Below are 22935 nucleotides of genomic sequence, written 5' to 3'. Positions count from 1 at the left end.
GTTCAACTTCATTTGGCTGAGCAAGCTGCAAATATCCAGTGAATCGCGAACAACTTTTGTGACTTTATTGCGCCTTCTGTTGGCACAAGCTTTTAAAAACTTTAAAAAAATTAAAAAGGTCAGTCTCAGTTGTTCATTGCCTGAGATGTTTCCTATCTCCAACAGATAAAGCACTAGGAATTGTTTCTATAAGCATCTTTTTTTTTTATCAATAAACTGGCCAGACCCTGTCCAATTCTTAATAGTTCGTGGAAAGCCATGTTTGAGATTCACTAGAGGTCTGCAGCTATTGGTATATTTTCATAGTATCGAGTCAAAAGATCAACATGACAGTTTTTGGGAACTGCTTCTGAAGAAAATGTTTGTTGCTTTTGTTTTCCTTATCTCAGAAACTAAACAATGCAATCTACAAAAGCTTTAAACTGTGGTTCAAGTTAACCATTCTATTAAAGGCCCCTAGTCAGCCACACCTTTGTTTTTGTTTATGTGCGATCGTTTGAAACGAAATCACTGTGAAACTACTAAAGATAATGAAACAATTATTTTCAGGAACACAACTTACAGTAAAGCAATAAGATTTCGTTTCACCATGCAATATCAATAATTTCGATGGCATCGAAAATGGCGTAGGCTGACTAGGGTCCTTTAAGCACAGCGCCATCTACAAACAGCAAGGCGTTCAGTAATTAGCTTTTTGTTTCCCATCATCAGCTGATCACGTTATGAATCTAAGGTTTCTCAAAAGTGATGGGATAGGTGACCTGACGCTTGCGATCCCAAGCGTACAGCACTTTCTCTCTGGGATTGTAGTCCACCATGGAGTTGTAGGTGTACTGATTGGTGAACGGTATGTTGGGATTCCACTGCCTCCCAGTTTTGGTGTCGTAAGCAAAGTTAATGGTAGTGGACCTCCTGCTGTAACTGTCAATAGTGTAGATCACGCCACAGGCGACAAAAGCGTTTCCCATGACGTTCATCTTTTCTGTAAAACAAATATGTTAGTGAGCGAAGGATTCATTTTGTTCGATAAAGGAAAGGAAGAAAGCTTCACAATCATTGCGGATGGTGTATTTTTCAGTAAATGACTCAGGCATACTCGGAAAAAATCCGAATACACTTGGATTTTTTTTCGAGTATGCCTGTGTCATTTACTCAATAATACATCATTCTCATTTATTCACCAGGCTTAAAATATTCCATCACATTTATTCCACTTCACGATCATTATTGCCATAGCATATAACAGCAAAAACGAACGATAAAAGCCGACGTTTCGGAGTGATCATGACTCCATCGTCAATGAAACTATGTAACAGATCACGCAAATCACATCATTTAAAGCGATCTTGGCGCGAAAATTAACGTAACGGGGTGCGAAAATTACACAAATACTTTCGCACAAATCTTCTTGGTCGTATTTCTCAGACGAGCTGAGTGTGACCGATTGAAGATAGTTTTCTCACGTTTGAAGTACCCAAAATACCTTGTCAACTCTACCATCAAAAAATTTCGTTCACTCAACGGTCTGTGACCAGCAGCAGCCTTTAACTGCTTTATCACCAGCTAAAGAGACAGGTTACAAGGTTCGTGTAGTCTTGCCATTTAAACACCACTGAAACCTCAGGCTGAGCAGCTACTGTGAGCAAACAACTAAAGGAACTGAGCCTAAAAGTGCACACCACCATGCAGCCCGTGTTTGTGAGCCGAAAAATTGAGCAAGAACTAAAAGTAAAGAAAACAAAGCCACTAATTGTAAATCAACAGTGTGTAGTTTATAGTTTTCAATGTGACCTGTGTGATGCGGGTTATGTAGGTTACACACGTGGACATTTACATAATCGTGTAGAAGGACATATCAGTCCTCCTCCATTGCCAAACACTAAAAGAACGTGCACGGGATGGTCCCTCAGGACCTTCTCAGCCGGTTTGAGGTACTCAAGAAATGTAGAAACAAATTTGACTGTTTAGTGCACGAAATACTTTTTATAAGAACCTGAAAGCCAAATCTTCACGTACAATCAGACTCTATTCGTGCGAAACTATTTGTGTAATTTTCGTAACCCGTTATGTCAATTTTCGCGCCAAGATCGCTTTAAATGATGTAATTTGCGTGATCTGTTACATAGTTCCATTGACGATGGAGTCGTGATCACTCCGAAACGTCGGCTTTTATCGTTCGTTTTTTGCTGTTATACTGATGCTCGAGCAAATCTCTTTTAAGACGAATTATTGCCATAGTTACCTTTATTGTTATCATTCAGATCCAGACGACATTCTCCGTGATTAATTAAAGCTGTTCTTACCAGTATTCAAGTCCCAAGTGTCAGTTATGGTATTTCTGTTCACATCAATTTTAGAAGTCCACAGTCGGTAGCTGTTGCCAGTGCTACCCCATAATAACCACAATCCCTGCTCGTCAACTGCCAGGTCCATTCCACTGTAGCCACCCCATTCGTAAGCGTTGCTCCTTGGACTGTAACTACTCTGGCCTATTTGGGCCTCCACTCCTTCTGTGCGCAGATTGTACTTGACGATATAATACGTATTGGCTCTGCAATAACGAGACATGAAGTTTCTCTTTTGTTTTGGCATTATTTAGCATTCTAACATTCTCAGATTTATTCAAAGGGTATCCCAAGGCAAACAAATCATATTTCCCTATTCCGTAAATAATATTCACAGCTTGGTAAGCTGAAAATCAGCGGGACCTAAACAATCAGTAAAAAAACGTAAAACAATTGGTATTGTTACGTGGAAGCCATAACGAGGCCAAATGATTGGGATTGCAAATTCAAGGCCGACGACCAGGTCCTTTTTATCACGCTTTTGTTTCTGTATGATTGGATGTGGTCTATCAAAGTACAAAAGTGAAAAAACCTGCAGATCGTTTCAAACTGTAGGGAGTGGTTTATTTATGATTTTCCACAAAATAGTCTCTTGAAAATCAGCTCATAAATCGCCTATGTTGATATCTTAATTGCTGTTGGCTGATGTAATGTGTAGTCGGATTCAAGAAGGCAACAAAGAATCAAGATAAGCATTCCAATCGGCAGAATGAATCTGCATCCCCAAGAATGTTAACAAAAACGGGACTACTTAAAAAGAGCTATGTCGTTTGATTTACTAGGTTCTTCCAGTTTCATGTTGCTTTGTTACCTGTTGTAGTAGAGATATTGTCCATACACCACAGCCCCTGTTCCGTCATAGCTGTAAGGCAGTGTGTACTTCTTACGCGCCATGCCTGCTTTGAACATGTCCATGTTTGCAAACTCTTCGAGTTCGTTTCCATCATAGTCTTTCATAACGAATATGGTCTCAGCTCCCATGATTCCTAGAGGGTCTTTCATCCAAGCTCCATACTGATAGTACCGAGTATTGTGAGTCACAGGCTTACCAACTGACTTGATATTGGTGCAGCTATCTGCAAGAAATCAAGGGTGAAATAAAAAGTGCTTGGCTACACTGTAACCAAACGTAGATCTGATACATTTTAGAGATAACGAAGAAGTTATGATGCTGAACTTGAAATCTTTACGAAAAAAATGGCATTCGTTTAATAACGTTGAGGAAAGGATGGACAGATGAAAACGACTCCGTCGCTATTCGCTGAGCCCGCGTCGTATTCTCTTGTTGCACTAACTGATTTATTTGAAGCTAATTTTAACCCTGACTCCAACCCTAACAAACTCGCTCAGCTCATCAAGAGTCTTGTCGCTGTTTGAGTGTGCTTCCATGGGTTCAACTCCCTTCTTAGAATAAGACATATGTTTGGCAAAAAATAAGATACTCGGTTATGTATTCATTTCCATATTGTTTGCCTAAATTACTCCAGTGCAAATAATTAATAACTGACAACTGAAAATGTGAAAATGAAAATTGAGAAATAATCGGAACTGAGTGAAAGAAGGAGAAGTGAAGGAGCAAACTAAAGCAAAGAGATGAGGAGAAAACAAAAAATAGACATAAAAACGTGCACAACGGAAAGAAAATATGAAATAAGAAAGTACTATAAAAATATGCTGGTGTCAACAAACCTCTTTGAAAAATATCAACATTTGCCCTTGCTTGGTCTAAGTCAGGCTGTTCTTCAACAATTATCTTAAAAGAATGAAAAAACGACGAAAAATTAAGGAACGTAACGTAATGTTTGTGCTCATTATGTCGTCCTGTGGATGATGTAATTGTCCAGATTGTCCATGTATACGTATAATAATAGTAATATTAATAATAATAATAATAATAATACCAATTATAATAATAACAATAATAATAATAAGAACAATAATAATAATAATAATAATAATAATAATAATAATTAATAATGCTTTAGAAATACATAAATTATATTATTCATTCCTTGAGAATGGCGTCATGACGTCGCCGAAACGTCGAAACATTATATCGCTAGTTTTTACTTGCCTGAATAATAATAATAATAATAATAATAATAATAATAATAATAATAATAATAATAATAATAATAATAACAACAATTATAATAATAATTTTTGATCAATAATGATTTCTTGAAACATAAGCAAGCGAAATTTAAAGTTAATAGCCGACGTTTCGGCGTTTTCGTGACACCATTCTCCAGGCAAAGTGGATAAATTAATGCGAAGATTTGAAATCTATACTCTACAGTCTTTATAAATTAGCATATTAACAATGGATCGCAAGTTCTTCAAGTGAATACCTTTGCGCGAATCGAGTCTGTTTGCACGTTTAGAGACGGTTTAAGTTTTCTCATGAAAAGCATCTCCTTAATAGGTAAGATAATAACAATAATAATAATAATAATAATAATAATAATAATAATAATAATAGCAACAATAATAATAATAATAATAATAATAATAATAATATGTCTTAAGGTGGCTCAATAGGCAAAAAAATGGCAAATTTTAGTTTTTCTGGAAATACTTGTTTTGGCATATTCAATCATTGTAGTTTCAAGGAAAATATCTATTTTTCCTATTTTCGCATTGTTTTACTACGATATTTAGCTTTTTCTGCAAGCAGTCAATTCAGTTTTGTTGGTTGCCAAGGCAACCAGCATTGTTTACGCGTTGTTTTGGGTCCAAAACTCACTGTTTTTGCGTCCAATTTCAATGGAAGTTGCGTACGAGCAGGAATAAATATTCAAGAGGCCTGGTGACTAACTGGAGACACTACGGGATCAATACATGAAATAGTTTGAGAGGAGAGACGAGCGAGCAAAGATAAATTAGCGAAAATCACAGATTACTGAAGAATCATGCCGAAATTTAGAAGCACCAGAAGGAAAAGTCGAAAATTTAATGGAAATCAGTTTGTAAAGAAAACAAAACGAACCCAGTCAGAGGATTTGAATGTGGAGGAATCGACAGAACTAGAAAAGAGCGAAGAGTCCGAAAGCGAACAGACCGACCACGAGGGACCCCCTGAGCATGAAGAACCTTGCTGTGCATCCTCTGCATCTGCATCGAAACTTGAAAGCAAGCCTACTGATGTTGTGAATGAAGTTGAGCCGGACAGTATGGAAGGATTCCGTTTTATCGACATTGCTATCCTTGCAACCGTTTTTAACTCATTGTGGTGCCCAGTTTGTAAATACGGCCATGTTGTAATGGAAGAAGACAAAGGAGCTAAGATGGGATTTGCTTCCCTTCTTGTTTTGAAGTGCACAGCTAGGAAGTGTTCTTTCGTAAAGCAGTTTTACACCTCGGCTAAAGTTGAGAAAAGCAGGGCTTTTGAGGTGAACAGAAGGATTGTGCTAGCCACAAGGAACATTGGCGTGGGGCACCAAGGCCTTGTGAAATTTTCAGGTGTCATGAACATGTTGTCACCTATGAATGAGAACGCATACAGGGACCATGTGGATGCCATCCGAAATGCTGCTGAACGTGTGGCCAAACAGAGCATGGTGAATGCAGTAGAGGAGGTAAAAGGATTTTATGAACCTGACAGTGATGGTGTATATGACATTGGAGTTTCAGGGGATGGTACATGGAGAAAGAGAGGCTTCTCTTCATCATCTGGTGTTGTCACAGCCATATCCCTGCTTACTGGCAAAACTCTTGATGTTGAAATAATGTCAAAAGAGTGTAGGGAATGCATGGGATGGAGAGACAAGCAAGGAACTCCTGAATTCGATGAGTGGTGGGAAAGCCATCAAGCATTTTGCCATGCGAACTATACTGGGTCGTCTGGTTCCATGGATGCAGCTGGAGTGCTTGCTATATTTCAGAGATCCATTGAAAATTACTCTGTGCGATATGTTGAGTTTCTCGGGGATGGGGACAGCAAATCTCATAACCTGCTTGTAAATGAAGCTGTCTATGGTGACATTGAAGTCACTAAACTTGAATGTGTAGGGCATGTTCAAAAGCGACTTGGATCCAGGCTTCGCTCACTGAAAAAGAGAACAGGACAGGCACGCCTTGAGGATGGTAAAGGTATTGGTGGCAGGGGAAGGCTGACTGACAAGACAATTGACAGTTTGCAAGTCTATTATGGAAAAGCAATCAGGGAGAACACCCATGATATTGGTGCTATGCAAAATGCAGTCATGGCCATATGGCATCACACCCAAGCTACCGATGACAACCCTGATCATGACCTCTGCCCACCTGGTGAACACTCATGGTGTGGTTTTCAGAGGGATCAAGCAAATGGAACTACAGATTATTCACATGAGCACCCTCTTCCACCAGCTGTGGCCAAAGCCATTCTTCCTTCATTTGAAGCCCTGAGTGACAGAGATCTTCTCAGCAGATGTTTGCATGGCGGGACGCAAAACAGAAATGAGGCCATCAATGCTCTCATTTGGCAAAGGGCTACGAAAGAAATGCATTCAGGCTTACCAGTGGTTGAACTAGCAACTTTCTTAGCTGTTGCACATTTTAATGATGGGGCAGCATCATTACTTTTGGTCCTTGAAGAACTTGGTATTGCTCCTGGTGTTCACAGTGTTGCCGCATGTGATAAATTAGACAGCACACGTATACGCCACTCCAACCGTAAAAGCTCTGAACCGGCCAAGAAACGCCAAAAACAATTGAGGAACTGGAAAAAGGGATATTCAGAAACTCTGGAGGCACAAGAGGGGCCATCCTATGAAGCTGGGGCCTTCTAAAGTAACTTTATGTACTGGAACATCAATGAAACTCATACTTTAATTTTAGACTTAATTTTCTCAAATTGCGCAATTTTGCAGTTTTTTTCCACGAAAACAGTGATATCTTAAAAACTATTCAAGATGTTGCCACGAAATTTTCAGGTCATTTTAAGTAACATTAGAGTTGTGCAATGCACCTCTGTGGTGAGGTTCTGACATATACTTTGTATTCTAGTACAGTATATACCAAAGCGTCGTGATAAGGTTTTCTTGCATCTTTTCAGAGTAGGTTTTTTTCATGTAAACATTGACTTACAGTGCCACAAATGGTTCATTGCATAGCCATGGAACTTATCTTACTGCTTGCCAAGTGTTAAGTTCATAGTCTTGGCCCTTCCAGAGAAATGGATGTTAGCGTGATCCATAGAAAATTGGTCTCGGAATTGGGTGTGGTCAGGCCTAGTGCCATATTTCCTAAGGTATTTAATGAAAGCCCACCAACTTTGGGAATATTAATATACAAGAACTAAAGGAAACACTGAGATAGGTTGATTGAGTTTCTTGCAATGAAAAGTATATATAAAAATTGACCAAAATTAGTCGTTTTTTGCCTATCGAGCCACCTTAATTCATCAAATAAAAATACATATTCGATGTTACAATAAAGATGAAAATACATGCGCGTGAGATTACGTATAGCGTACAAAAAGTTTATCAGTTGAGCCAGTAACAACTTAAGAAGATCCGGCTTGATAATGTTTCTAAACACAATAGTGAGTAGATAAGACTTATGTGCTTTTTAGCCAACTCGAGGGCAAGATCTTTTACCGACAGCTTCGATGAATGACGGCCATATCGATGGTACAAGGCTCGCTTGGTCCGAGGATTGACCGAAGAATTGCCGAGTGTACCAACCTGAAAAACATTCAAGTAGAAAAACACTCATTAGATCTCATTATTTTACCTTACAACTTTTAGGAGTATGGCTACAAGCTGAAAAATGCAGGACACATTCTACAACGATGAAGATCGCAAATGAAAATCGCAATTATACTTGCCTGACAAGGAATGATAAAGGAATACAAAGAAATCGGGGCAAAAGAGGATGAGTTTTAATGAGGTACGTGGGTACAAAGGGGTATAGGTATAAGGTATAAGGGAATTGAGAACATGTCGTAAGTAGATGAGGATACTAGAGAATACAGGGAAATAAATGGGGATGCATATATAGAAGGCAGGATGAAATAAAGTACTAAAGAAGGTGCATGAGAGAAAAGAGAAATACAAAATTAAAAAAGAAGACATCTGTCGGAAATCACAGGAATACATGCATAAGAGTGCATGAGGTACACTAAAGTGCAAAGGGTTGTAACAGATTACAAAAGCAGTTTTATATGAGGTTAGAACCCATGGGGTATGTGGGGTGGGGGTACAGATACGATAACTTAATTATTTCATACACGGTAAATTCCATCAGCTTATAAACAAATCATTAACTAACTCTCTATCTACTAACACCAATTATAAAAGAAAAAAATTAAACCAACAAAGGCTTCTTTTCTTGGAGGCCAAGGAGTACAGGAGATTATATAGGAGTACAGCGGGATTTTATGATCCAGCAACGAGACGTATTCAGAACAGTTTATTAGTACATCGTGTGCTCGCCCAAAAAGCTTCCTAACTGTGAGATACCTGGCAGAACAGGGGGAGATATAAATATAAGAACAGGGGGATATCTGGGAGTACAGGGGGATATACATAGGAGTACAAGGGAATACATGGCAATACAGAAGGAAATATGGGAGTACAGGATGATACATACGAGTACAAGGGGAGGCATGAGAGTGCATAGTTTACAAGGGGGGACATTAGAATACAGGGGAATACATGAAAGTGCAGGGTCGGATGAGAGTGCAGGGGTCATAAACAGCAATAGAGGATCATTCGAATCAGATAGAAGTTAAGGGAGCGCTCTAGGATGAGAAATGTAGGACATAGGAATACTGTAAACTTACCAACAACACAGCAATCAGGAATAAAAACAGCAGATAATATCGGAACATCCTGACAGCAGAATAACTCTGTAAAACTGGAAAAAATAAAAACAATGATTATTGAACAACAACACCGAAAAAAAGATGGAAAGAAATTTAGAGACCGTTGATTTGCCTTACCTTAAGTCTCTTCCAAAGCGGCTCTCCTTTCAGCAGACACAGGTCGCAAATACAAGTTCCTCGAACGCGTTTCGATAAATAAATGATCTCCGTCGCTGACAAAAAAAAGGGGCGTTGGTATTTTCGGTTTTTCAGTTTTGGTCTTTTTTTTAGGTCGGCTTTGGTGTCTGGTCAGGTTCTTGGCACGCGTACGCGGTTGAGGCGCAGAATTGCTGAAGAGAATCCGGAAACCAAATAGAAAAAACCGAAAACCACATTGGATACCAAATCCAAAAAACCGCTTGTATCAGTTTTGGCTGCAAACCGAAAACCAAATGCTAAAAAAAGAAAAACCGTAAACCGCAACAGACACTACGACACGAGTTCATTCAGGTTCTTTGGAGTTGGATTTTTTAAGACGGATGGTTTGTGCCAAACTTGTACTTGGAAATCAAGTGCTACAGCTATAAAGGAAATTCTTAAAGGTAAACTTTCGTTTCTTACAAGAAACAGCAAAACAATATTTTAATTTTGTGTCAAAAGCTAAAAACTTTATCGGATACTTAACTGTTTTCTTTTCTTTTGAAGTAAGGAGTCAATGGTTCAGTCCGTGGCCCTTACGTTTGACCAACACCGAGGCTGATGAGGCAGAAATTATTGACTTGTTTTCTTGTAAAAGCCAGCAGCTTGTAAAGACCTAGTTTCTTGTTCATGTCCGTAAATCATATGTGCTTCTTTGTTTGTTATAACAGCGGAATTGAATGATCCGGGACGACCGTAGCTGTACATAATTCTCCGCTTCAAATATTTACTCGTAACGGCAACAGGTAGCTTTCATAAATGAATGCCTAAAGTTGTGGAAAAACACCCTCGAACTTATTCAGTGATGAAACCTTATCTTAGTGAAACGACGATCCAAGAACGAATGAAAATAGAAACAACAGCTGAAATTTCATCATTTCACGGTTGAAATCTAGACGTCCGTTCAACAGCAAAACTAACGATAAACTGTCTGAAATTGTCTGGCGGGCCGGTTTGTCGGAGAAAATCTAAATATACTTAATAATATGTAAGGTAAGCAGTGCTTCTGTAAGTGATGGATATGGTTAAGTAGAATAAAATAAAATATTTTCTGTAACCATCCAAGAAGTGGGGAGGGAAGGGGGGGGGGGGGGGAATCTCCGAAAACCTATCATAATTGCGTCCTTGTCCGTTGTTCATTGAAAAAAAAAATCCGCTGCTAGAAACGAACTGATAGACAGAGGAAATTAAAAGCGAACAATTTTCAAGACTGCGCCCTTAAAACTCCATAACATTTATTTTTTTCGGGCGAGAAGATAAACAGTATAGGTTCCATAAGTCGCGTCATCACTACAAATAAGTCACGTGCTTTATAGCACAGCAAACACTTATGAAGCATTTCCTCTCATAAATCATTACGCGATCATTTAGTGCCTCTGAGGGAAAATAGATCACTGAAATACGCTGTGAACTAAGCAGAGTTTCATTCACAACGAACATTTTTACTGAATTTACCGTTTGATAGTTCACATGGCGAAAGGTTTTATCACTGTCGGTTTCACTGTCTGGCTTTTTGACCGAGCAATCCCCCCTCTGCCCTTAACCTTGTCTTTAAGTAAGGTGCATTATGCACTGTACCGCACACTGATTGTTGACGATTTTTCGGTGCGCGAAATTCAAGATTAGAGTGCTGTTTTATTAAATTATTTGCTTAAAATTTTCTCTGTATGGGAACTTTAAGTCTCCTGAAACGTTCTCATTGATGAAAACGCCTTCTTAAATTTCACACAAGGCAAGCTAGGATTTTGGGAAAGGCAAGACAATTAATGACATAAATTTATTTTTCCAACTTTAATTTTTCAGCTACAGAAACCAAACAGATCGATCTGCGCATACAAATGATCTCTTTAGGATTAGCCCTAGGCAACATTGGAAGAATTTTTTAATTGCTTAGTTTTCCGCTGAGTGGGTGAAACTACTAACACTGCTAAACTGATTCAGCGGGTTAGGCTCAAAAGATGAATTAAGAATGCAAAGATAACTCCCCTCGACGATCTATGATCTATGAATCTATGAATCTATGAATCATCGCTCCGATGACTAAAAATGTCTTTTTTCGACTTAAAGTTCGTCGGAATTATGGAAAGAACTTGTTAGCTATTTATTCTCTTTTGCTCAAACACCTACACGATTGAACTGCCTCTTGCCATTTATGAGAACAGAAAAACTAATTTTTTTCCGACATCTTTGATTCTTAGTCATTCTTTTGTCATGCGTTTAACATTGTTCGTTCATATCTAATATTCCAAAAGCGAGACATCAACAAACATAATTAAGTATAAACAATCTTCACTTTAATTTTATAATTTTAATTTATTCGAAGCGAAAACCGGCAACGCGTTGAATGCGCATTTGAAATATACTTAAACAAGATTCATTGTAAAAATCTGATTTTAAGCAAAGAGATAAATTTTCTTGCAATTAAAGTTGTTCTTGTGAGCCATTTGTTTTCTTTTGCCTTATAAATTTAATTGTATATGATTTCAAGTGTATTGTCAATAAATGAGCTAAGCCTCAGTGGATCTTTTGTTCTCAGGTCATTCCGCACAACACACAGCTGATCATGGACCATTGGTGCGGGAAGTTTATGATTACAGTGTCATTTTTTATTGGTGAAATATTGGCACACATTTAAACATATCAGAAAAAAATTATTTTGAGTTTTACATGAGGCAAGCTAGTATTTGGGAAAAGGCGCAATCATTAATGATTGCTTCAATTTTTCTGCTACTGGATATATTAACTACTAATACTGCTAAACTGATTCAGGTTACGCTCTAAATTTCTCGACTGATGAAGAACCAAACGAATGAAGAATACTTTCTAGTTCCAAAACATGTTAAAAAATTTTATGACTGTGATCATCTATAAATCGTCGCTCCAATGACTGACAATGTCCTTTACTGACTTTAATTTCGACGGAATTACTGATATAACTTGTTAGCTTTTTTTCTCCTTTTCCCAAACAGCAGAACTTTCTTATCTCTTGCCATCTAAAAGAAAAGAGAGACTAATTTTCTCGGACATTTTTGATTCCTTGTCCATCTTTTGTTATGCGTTTAACATTGTTCGTTTATATCTAATATTCCAAAAGCGAGACATCAACAAAAATTATTTACTATAAACAATCTTCACTTTAATTTGATTTATTTCTTTTTGTTATTTCTCTCTAAACTTCCCATCTTCCTCGAATAACGAAGGAAAATTGAAGAATAGCGTTCCTTAACGAACACAAAAAACGTTAGTTTCTGTTAACCTCAGTTCTTAGAGCGAAAAACCTTCAGCGGTGATCCTTTGTCTTTTTTTTCTTTTTCAGTTTCAAGTTATACTGATCTGAATAATAATCAGGCAAATATATCTAGCGTAAAACAATTTCCCGTTTTTTAATCATTATTTCAGATAAAACGTTCACTAACACGTACAACTTCACAAAGTTATTGAATATTGATTTCTTTTCCAAACCAATCGTCTAGCGAAAGGTTGTAGTACAGAAGCCGTCTTATGCGTTATATACTTGTTGTGGTTATTTGGTATGGCTCCCTAGAGTTGAAGTTTGAGTATCAAATCCAGTGAAATGATAAAATGGATAAAAACAGCGAAGAAAATTTCCGAACCCGAAAGAAAAATGTTTAGAGACAGTTTTGTTGATAAAATTTTAGGCGAACCCTCGGCGGTTTTATTGTCTTGGAAAGATGTTGAGAAAAACACGTTGGCCGTTCTATTTTTAGTTGAAATTAAATTGCTACGCTCAATGTTCCAAAGAGAACAAATAATTTTTAAATTAACTGGGTAATTTTCCGATTTCTGGAATCCAAAGCCGGATCCCAGTAATGTTCTTTTGAAAATAGTTAACTTAAGAATACAATCAAAATAATTTTGACACACCTTCCGTCTTTACCTCCCTGTTAATCTCCGAAAACCCTTCATTGCGTCCTTTTCCGTGATCCATTGAATAAAAATCCGTTGTCTAGAAACCGGACATAGGAAATCAAAGGCGAGCAACATTCCCTTAAAACTCCATAACAGTCACTTTTTTTAGCGCGAGAAGATAAATAGTACAGGTTCCATCAGTCACGTCATCACTACAAATAAGTCACGTGGTACATAGCTCAGCACACAGCTCATCAAGCATTTCCTCGCATGATGTTTTCTTCTCAAGCTTGTTCACCTAAATCATTACGCGATCATTTAGTGCCTCTGAGGGAAAATAGATCACTGAAATACGCTGTGAAATAAGCAGAGTTTTATTCACAGCATACATTGTTACTGAATTTACTGTTTGATAGTTCACATGGCGAGAGCTATTGTGCTTAACATTGTCGGCCTCACTGTCTGGCTTTCTTGACCGAACAATCCCTCCCTGCCCTTGTTTTTAAGGCAAATTCTATGGCTTTCATAAATGGATGGGCGAGAATCGAAGTGCGACTTTCGACTGGGAATGCACAAACTTTTCGTTATTTTACACTTTTAGGAGCGCGTGGCGAAATGGCATCTCGCTCAGTGTTCTATCTGGCTAATAAAACCCGGCTAGGAGTTTCAGAACCATGGCGGGGTTTTTGTGTAGTTTTACGCATGAAGTTTAGTCAATCAATATTCATATTATCAGGAAAACTAACTCCACGCTCTTCAGTTTAGCGTGCCTGCGAATGTAGAATTAGCGATGCGTCCAAGCGCTCAAGGCCTCAAGCTTCAGCCCTAATATTTGTTAAGTTCTCAATTTTTACCTATCTCGCTTCTTCTTTTCTTTGTCGTCACGAAATTGACGATTATATTCTCCAAACAGAAAATTGCTTCGCTTCTTCTTTATAGATTAAAAATATTTTGCTCCATTTCAGTTTAGTCACACTGTCGGTTAGTCTCCTACGCAGCCGTTCTTAGTGTCGTCACGCGTCACGCAACGCTCTCAAATATGGAAAATTATGGCGGGAACTGCGCGTGCATCACTCCTTTGACCGCTGGAGAACAGAGTACAATCTTGAGCCAGAGTCCTCATGCTCCTTGATCAGCGGTTTGATTTTCTTTGCACGTAGATACGTTGTGTAAAAGTCATATTGTGTTTTGCACAGCTACTCAGCGGTGCTAAGCGCGGGCGTGGTGGGTTTCATGTATGCGTAAACAAAATGCACCTGTAAATAGCATCACCAATGCAGTATAATAAGAATCCTTAGTTTACTAAGGGTTATAAGTTTCTGGGCTTCACATATTTCATATGCGTAGACTTCCCGGCTACATCTCAAAGGTTTCACAGTTCTCATAGATTTCATAGAGTTCTGGAAATTACAGCTTTCACATGTTTCATAAAGGTTTCTATGTTTCATAAGTTTGTGGATTTCTCCGGTTTCTTAGCTTTTTATGTTGTAAAGATTTCATAGGTTTCCAGACCTCGCAGCCTCAAAACACCGAAAATCTGGAGACTGAGGTAAAAAAATCTGTAGATTTCTTTAAAAATCTGAAGATTGATAGACCAGCAGACAAAACTAAGTAAAGACAGGTGCTAATTAAAACAAAGTGCAATTTCCGCCATATTTAAAATGTGAGTGATCAAAATGTGAGAGACTGGTAATAAAACCTAATTTGGCACATGTCTTCTATACATCGCGTCATGAACTGTGTTCCCAGCAAACAGATGGATGAACTTTGAATCTTCAATTGCACAGAATTGGCGCAAGAAACTCACCTAAGCAAGCTCAAAATGAAATAATAGGAAGAAATTGTATCCTTTCAGCTTGTGACTTTGTTTATCGTGAGATTTTTGTGTTTCGTCGTGAGACTGTGAGACTGAACTGTAAAACCGTGAGTGTCACGGCAAAATCGCGAGACTTGAGAGGTCTGGGTTTCTTTAGTTGATTCCACAGGTAGCGGTGGACGAGCCTCACGCTACTTGGGGCATGTGCCTTCACGTGTGTGGGGTCCTATCCCAGGGTGTAAGAGGTCTTTTAATTTTCAATGAACGTAAGGAAAACCTTAATTTACGGGACGGGGATGCTAAAATCTCAGTAATCGGTAAAGTTTTCCGCCATTTTTAAATGTATATCGATTACATTGTTAACAATCCCTTGGGTATCTATCAATCAAAATATGTGACCTTTCTCAGCCGACAGTTACATTTGGATCAATTTTCTTCAACACACAAGAAACACAGTAAGGAAGAATCTCGAATGGAGTAAAGAAAGCGCATCAACTGAGATTCTCTACGTTTGAAAACACGATCGTATTGTTGTTGTTTTTTTTCACTATTGTATCGTAGAAAAAACAAGTGTTATTCTTGAAATTGGCTCTTGAGAATACATTGGGCACCCTTTCCATTTTTAAAGGCCTTTGTTCCTAACAGGGGTCTCAAGAAAAGTTGCTCCAAGGGTAGGTTGAATTTGTAATGAAACGAACAGTTTAACTTCTTTCCTTTTTGCAATAAAATGTTGCTGAAATGACTAACCTTAAAGTCGATAGCAACAAAGCCTGTTTTGACAAAATTTCAATGTGAGGGTTAGTTGTAATTGACGTGCCTGTGCAAATTATCCGTCAATTGGGACTTAAGGAGGCTTGCAACAGTTTTGATAGTCTGAGGGGATATTTTCAAATCAAAATTTCGCATAGAAGGCATCCTTCTATAAAAAAGATAAATTGTATGGGAATTTTTGTTATCTCGATTTATATGCAAAATTACGATGTCATTTTAACGAAAAATGCAAGAATAACAAAAATCAGCCCATAAAGGGATTGTTTCTTTATTTTATTGACGCTCGGACAATTTTTTTCTAAGTTCGCCCATTCACAAACTGTCTAGTTTGAGAAAGTGTCTGACTAACGAAACCAAGGAAAACTAAAATTACGTTCCTAAGTTGGAAAGTGCAGTATGAGGGAAATTGAAGCAGGTCTCCTTTGCGAAATTGCCATTTGAAAAGATCTACTCCAAGGCCAGAAAAGCTGTCGCGAGCCTCCTTTAAGTTCACTTTTCCATCACAGCTTATTTATTTTGCCACAATAGAATGTCAGCAGGCATCATCAAAAAGGGCGATCACCCGCTTTAGAGCATTTCTCCCTTTTTTGGTGAAATGCAAAATGGCCATCCCATAAACGGTGAAATGTGAAACGACGTTTTTTCTTTTCCATGACACGTGATCTAAATCTCCTTAATTTGCCACCCTCTAAGAATTAACCCAGATTTACAAGAAAATAAATCCAATGTTCCTTTTTTTAACTTTTATTTAAGCATTCAGCACTAACAGCAGTTTTTAGTGTGCCTACACTTTGAAAACGCTAGGCCATTTCGCAGCAAAGCAAGTTCTCCTATTTCCTCAATTCAAACTTCTGTAGACTACATTTGCGATGCCATCAAACGTTAACAATCACTTCTAGTAGAAACCAGCTCAAGTGGTAAGGAATGACCGTGTTGATTCATTCAGTTTCCGTGGAAATAGACCGACATACGGAACATGTTCAATTTCATTTGGCTGACCAAGCTGCAAATATGCAGTGGATCGCAAACAGCTTTTGTGACTTTATTGTACCTCCTTTGTGCCAACTTTTGAAAAATTAAAAAGGTCAGTCTCAGTTGTTCATTGCCTGAGATGCTTTGATTAACCACGCCTAACGTTTTCTATCTCTAACAGAGAGAGAGCTAGAAATTGTTTCTATAAGTATCTTTTTTTATCAAGACACTGGACAGAACCTTTCTAATTCTTAATAGTTTAATGGAAAGGCATGTTCTTGAGATTCACCAGAGGTCTCCAGCTATTGATATATTTTCATAGCTATCGAGTCAAAAGATCAACATGACTGTTTTTGGGAACTGCTTTCAAAGAAAAGGTTTGTTGCCTTTGTTTTCCTTATCTCAGAAACTAAACTATACAGTCTACAAACTGAAGCTTTAACTGTGGTTCAAGTTAACCATTCTATTAAGCACAGCGCCATCTACAAATAGCAAAGCGTTCAGTGATCAGCTTTTTGTTTCCCATCATCAGCTGATCATGTTATGAACCTAATTTTCCTCAAAAGTGATGGGATAGGTGACTTGACGCCTGTTGTCCCAAGCGTACAGCACTTTCTCTCTGGGGTTGTAGTCCACCATGGAGTTGACGCCATACTGATTGGTGAACTGTATGTTGGGATTCCACTGTTTTCCAGTTTTGGTGTCGTATGCGAAGTTGATGGTAGTGGACCTGCTGCAGCAAAAGTCGATAGCATAGATCACTCCACAGGCGACAAAAGCATTTCCCATGTCCTTCATCCTCTCTGTGAATTAAAACAAATATGAAACCTTAACTGATAGTAAGCGATGGGTTCATCATGGTAATGTTGGATTAAGCAAAAGAAGAAAACTTCACTATCATTATTGCCATTGATATCTTTATTGTTGTCATTACCATAATCATAATTATTTACAATACTAAGCACAAAGACAATCTTCACCTCACTCAGATCAAGACTAACGGAGGCAGGCAGCAGTTCGTTTATATGTGTCGAGAATTCGAATATAATTAGTCACGAAACAAGAAACATTTCTTCATTAACTACTTTTGAATCAGAGCTTAAAACTGAACTTTCCAATCCTATTTTGGGTTGTAAATATGACTTTCTACCTTTTCTTGAAGTTTTATTATTTCATTATGTAATATTTTTATATATGCTTTTACTTTGGCAACTGTTTTGCAATATAGTACTTTAATATATAAGATAAACGATAACAACTGTCTTGAATCTCATTACGTTTAGCACCTGTCTCTTACTTTTTTTTTCATTAACTATACTGATTCATTCAGATCCAGACGATATTTTCCATGATTAAAGAGTCAGTGCTTACCAGTACTCAAGGACCAGGTATGGGTTATGGTATTCTGGGTCACATCAATTTTAGAAGCTCTCAGTTGGTGGCTGTTGCTACTGCTACCCCATAATAACCACAATCCCTGCTCGTCAACTGCCAGGTCCATTCCACTGTAGCCACCCCAGTCGTAATTGCTGCTCCTTGGACTGTAATTGCTCTGGCTTATTTGGGCCTCCACTCCTTCTGTGCGCAGATTGTACTTGACGATATTGTACGTATTGGCTCTGCAATAACGAGACGAGAAGTTCCTCTTTTTCCTTGTGGAATTATTTAGAATTCTTACATTCTCAGATTTATTCAAAGGGTATCCCAAGGCAAAATAATTTAATTTCCCTATGCCATAAACAAAAAATTCACAGCTCGGTAAACTGTAAATCAGCCGGACTTAAACAACCGAAAAACGTAAAACAACTTAGTAATGTTGTTACGTGGAAGCCATAAAGAGGCCGGATGGTTGGGATCGCAAATTCAAGACTGACGACCAGGTCCATTTTTACCAAGCTTTTGTTTCTTGTATTATTGGAAGTATTTTAACATCGTTGAAAAATGAAAAAAACCCATCAGATCGTTTCAAACTGTAGGGAGTGGTTTATATATGATTTTCCACAAAGTAGTCCCTTGATAATCAGCTCATAAATCGCCTATGTTTTCACTTCTCTTCATATCAGAACAACATAATTATGCTAGTCGTAGCGCCTCCACCGATCTGTCATAGATTTCTCTATTCCGAATCAATATCCGAAAATGCTGTCCTTCTATTATTGGATGGTATTTCTCGAATGACGTTCCTCTAAATACTCGAGCAAGCCTCACAAGAAATTATTTAAGAAAGTTTTTTTTTTTGAAATTGTACGTTTCTCAATAAAATATTGACTTGGTATGATTATTTGCTCTTATCACCTTTAGTAATAGTTTGTCCTGTCTCTATGTTTGTGTGTATATTTTATAATGTAAACTATATATTTTTCTTTTCTTCTCTCCTACAAAAAGCGATAATTCACCAACCTTGTATGTTAAGGGCTAGGTAATAGTTATTTTTTTTGCCCTTTCTTAGTTATATTTAAACTATTTTTTCTAATGTATTAATGCGGAGATGTGGAGATGAATAAACATTTAAGATTAACTAACATCTTAATGGTTGATGGCTGATCTGATGGATAGTCGGGGTCAAGAGACAAGAAAGAATAAAAAAAAGCGGCACAATTAATCTGCTTCCCCAGGAATGTTAACAAAAACAGGACTCCCTAAAAAGAGCTATGTCGTGTGATTTACTAGGTTCTTCCAGTTTCATGTTGCTTGGTTACCTGTTGTAGTAGAGATATTGTCCATACACCACTGCCCCTGTTCCGTCATAGCTGTAAGGCAATGCGTACTTCTTACGCGCCACACCTGCTTTGAACATTTCCATGTTTGCAAACTCTTCGAGTTCGTTTTTTGAGTGGTAGTGCTTCATAACGAATATGGTCTCATCTCCCATGACTCCTAGAGGGTCTTTCATCCAAGCTCCATACTGATAGTACCGAGTATTGTGAGTCACAGGCTTACCAACTGACCTGATATTAGTGCAGCTGTCTGCAATAAATCAAGAGAAAAAAAGTGCAAGGTTATACTATGACCAAACGTAACTCTGATAAATTTTAAAGATAGCGAAGAAGCTATGGTGCTGAACTTGAATACGATAGAAAAATGGCATTCATTTAACAATGTTGAGGAAAGGATGGACATATGAAAACGACTCCGTCGCTATTCACTGAGCCCGTGTCGTAATCCCCAAGTTGTTGCGCTAACTGATCTAAACTAATATTTTAACCCTGATTCCAAACCTAACAAACTAGCCTGCGAGCAGGATCTCCTGGGGGTGCTCCCGTCCCCCCACTCTTAAGAGAGCTTGCTCGCAGGCTACTAACAAACATGCCCAGCTCATCAAGAGTCTTGTCGTTGTTTGAGTGTGCTTTCATGGGTTCAACTCCCTTCTTAGAATAAGATATATGTTTGGTAAAAAAAATTAGATACTCGCTGATGAATTCATTCCCATGTTGTTTGCCTAAATTATTCTAGTGCAAATAATTGATAACTCGGACAACAAAATATGTGAAAATGAAAATTGAGAAATAATCTGAAGAATGAAAGAAGGAGAAGTGAAAGGAGGGGAAGTGAAAATGTGAGAAGTGAAGGAACAAACTAAAGCAAAGATAAAGAGAAAACAACCGATAAACATTACTGAAAAATGTGCAAAATGGAAAAAATATGTGAAATAAGAAAGTCTATAAAAAATATGCTGGTCGCAACATACCTCTTTGAAGAATATCAACATTTGCGCTTGCTTGGTCCAAGTCAGGCTGTTCTTCAACAATTATCTTAAAAGAATGAAAAAAAAACGATGACAGATTAAGGAACGTAACACTAAAGTCAACGCCGGGTCATTTTGCTAATAATGTTTGTGTTTATTATGTTCTCCTGGCTGTGGATTATGTGATTGTCCAGATTGTCCGTGTACACGTGTAATAATAGTAATAATAATAATAATAATAATAATAATAATGGAATGATAACTTTATTATTTACAAGAATAAAATCTATTAGATACAGTTTAATTCTATTAAAACTTGAGTGATTTCACAGTTTGCTGTCATAAAATTGTAAAATATCAACATTTTACATATAAAAGCTAATTTATATGGGTTTGGTTCAGAAGATAAAAGAACAATTTCCATTGATGTAATAAACATACATATGCCATCATAATAAGAATATTCTAAATAAATGCCCAGTCATAGTGTTTCCAATCATACACTAAAAAGAGAAAAATTCAGAAACCTAATAATAATAATAATAATAATAATCCTCAGAAAGGTGCTTAGTATCTGAATAGAATGATTGACTTGAGTGACTGATGCCCCAGGCGCATGGTTTGCGCCAGGCTGATGCAGAAAATGAACACCAGCAAAGACTGTGATAGTAGAGGCAATAATAATAATAATAATAATAATAATAATAATAATAATAATAATAATAATAATAATAATATGTCTTAATTCATCAAATAAAAATACATATTCGATGTTACAATAAAGATGAAAATACATGCGTGCGAGATTACTTATAGGGTACAAAAAGTTAATCAGTTGAGTCAGTAACAACTTAAGAAAACCCGGCTTGATGATGTTTCTACACACAATCACGAGTAGATGACTGACTTATGTGCTTTTTAGCCAACACGAGGGTAAGATCTTTTACCGACAGCTTTGATGAGTGACGAAGGCCAAATCGATGGTACAAGGCTCGTCTGGTCCGGGGATTGACCGAAGAATTGCCAAGTGCACCAACCTGAAAAACATTCAAGTAGAAAAACACTCATTAGATCTCACTATTTTACCTTGCAACTTCTGAGGAGTATGATTACAAGCTGAAACGTAACATGCAGGACACATTCTACCACGATGAAGACCAAAATAAATATCGCAATTATACTTGTTGTACAAGGAATGATAAAAGAATACAAGGAAATCGGGGGAAAGAGATTGAGATTTTTAAAATGAAGTACGTGGGTACAAAGGGTAATGTATAAGGGAATTGAGAACGTATCGTAAGTAGATGAGGATACTTGAGAATACAGGGAAATAGATTGAAACGCTTAGGGTAAAATGGACTTGAAGGGAGGTACAAAGGGTAATGTATAAGGGAATTGAGAACGTATCGTAAGTAGATGAGGATACTTGAGAATACAGGGAAATAGATTGAAACGCTTAGGGTAAAATGGACTTGAAGGGAGGTATGGTGGTACAGGGGAGTATATAGAAGGCAGGATAAAATAAAGTACTAAGAAAGGTGCATGAAAAAAAGAGATATACAAACTTTAAAAAGGGGACATCTATATGAAAACACAGGAATACATGCATGAGAGTGCAAGGGGTACAGTGTAGGGCGAGGAGATCTATAGGGATCATTACAGAAGCAGTTGTATATGGGATTAGAGCCCATGGGGCATGTGGGGTGGCGGTACCGATACGATAACTTTATTATTTTATACACGGTTATTCCATTAGCTTATACATTAACTAACTACAATTATATACAAAAAAATCAACAAAGCTTTCTCTTCTTAGAGGTCATGTTTAAAGGAGTACAGGAGATTATATGGGAGTACAGTGGGATGTATGACCCAGCAACGAAACGTGTTCAGAACAGTTTATTTGTGCATCGTGTGGTCCCCCCAAAGTTTCGTAACTGTGAAATACCTGGCAGAACAGGAGGTTATGTATATAAGAACGGGGGATTCCGGGGAGTACAGAAGGATACCTGGGAATACTGGGGTATACATAGGAGTACAAGGGAATACATTACAGAACAGAGGGAAACATGGGGAGTACAGGATGATACATATGAGGACAAGTGGGAGACATAAGAGTGCATAGTTTACGAGGGGGGACATTAGAATAGAGGGAAATACATGATAGTGCAGGGTCGGAAGTCATAAACAGCAACAGAGGATCATTCGAATCAGATAAATGTTAGGGGAGTGCTCTAGGATGAGAAATGTAGGACATAGGAATGCTGTTAACTTACCAACAACACAGCAATCAGGAATAGAAACAGCGGACGATATCGGAACATCTTGACAAAAGAATAATTCTGTAAAACTGGAAAACATCACTGAAAACAGTGATTATCGAACAACAACGGCCGAAACGAAGATGGAAAGAAATTTAGAGATCAGAAATTTGCCTTACCGTCAGTCGCTTCCAAAGCGGCTCTCCTTTCAGCAGATACAAGTCGCA

The 22935-nt window shown here is 37.7% G+C and overlaps 4 protein-coding genes and 1 long non-coding RNA gene across 8 annotated transcripts in view; 2 read left to right on the top strand and 3 right to left on the bottom strand.

Moving 5' to 3' along the window:
* The window catches only part of LOC146466599 (olfactomedin-like protein 2B), a 126600-nt gene extending 117209 nt beyond the window's left edge, over nt 1-9391 (bottom strand). For 2 of the 3 annotated variants that reach the window (XR_014867945.1, XM_085127062.1), the window contains exons 1-2: nt 9274-9391; nt 9115-9188 (exon numbers count right to left, since the gene is read on the bottom strand). Coding sequence is in view for 2 of the 3 variants with exons in the window: in XM_085127062.1 (XP_084983188.1) it covers nt 9115-9162 (48 nt within the window). In the remaining variant the exon portion in view is untranslated. The remainder of the gene's footprint in view (nt 1-9114; nt 9189-9273) is intronic. The other variant, XM_085127060.1, reaches the window with a different exon arrangement.
* On the top strand, nt 154-17177 carry LOC146466598 (uncharacterized). Its single transcript, XR_014867950.1, has 2 exons — nt 154-278; nt 17057-17177. It is a non-coding gene; the product is annotated as an uncharacterized LOC146466598 (long non-coding RNA).
* LOC146466601 (myocilin-like) lies at nt 650-4051 on the bottom strand. The gene is made up of 4 exons (XM_085127077.1): nt 4035-4051; nt 3157-3421; nt 2304-2551; nt 650-982 (listed from the first exon to the last, which is right to left on the bottom strand). Exons 2-4 carry the CDS (start codon nt 3345-3347, stop codon nt 729-731), a joined length of 693 nt encoding a protein of 230 aa, XP_084983203.1. The 5' UTR covers nt 3348-3421; nt 4035-4051; the 3' UTR covers nt 650-728.
* On the top strand, nt 4876-7722 carry LOC146466600 (uncharacterized). The gene has a single exon (XM_085127053.1). It carries the CDS (start codon nt 5258-5260, stop codon nt 7115-7117), a length of 1860 nt encoding a protein of 619 aa, XP_084983179.1. The 5' UTR covers nt 4876-5257; the 3' UTR covers nt 7118-7722.
* Nucleotides 16986-22935, bottom strand: LOC146466597 (olfactomedin-like protein 2B). 2 transcript variants are annotated; one of them, XM_085127065.1, is made up of 7 exons: nt 22888-22935; nt 22724-22797; nt 21395-21484; nt 20451-20514; nt 19462-19729; nt 18134-18381; nt 16986-17565 (listed from the first exon to the last, which is right to left on the bottom strand). In XM_085127065.1, exons 2-7 carry the CDS (start codon nt 22769-22771, stop codon nt 17312-17314), a joined length of 972 nt encoding a protein of 323 aa, XP_084983191.1. In that variant the 5' UTR covers nt 22772-22797; nt 22888-22935; the 3' UTR covers nt 16986-17311. The 2 variants fall into 2 exon arrangements, with proteins under 2 accessions (XP_084983191.1, XP_084983193.1); XM_085127067.1 differs by lacking the exon at nt 22888-22935 and having other exon boundaries at nt 20451-20528; nt 21364-21484.

This window comes from Pavona decussata, unplaced genomic scaffold, assembly GCF_977016875.1.
Source record: "Pavona decussata unplaced genomic scaffold, jaPavDecu1.1 SCAFFOLD_143, whole genome shotgun sequence".
NCBI classification, from domain to species: Eukaryota; Metazoa; Cnidaria; class Anthozoa; order Scleractinia; family Agariciidae; genus Pavona; species Pavona decussata.
Note: the sequence above shows the minus strand (reverse complement) of the source record. Positions and strands in the feature narration are given on the sequence as shown.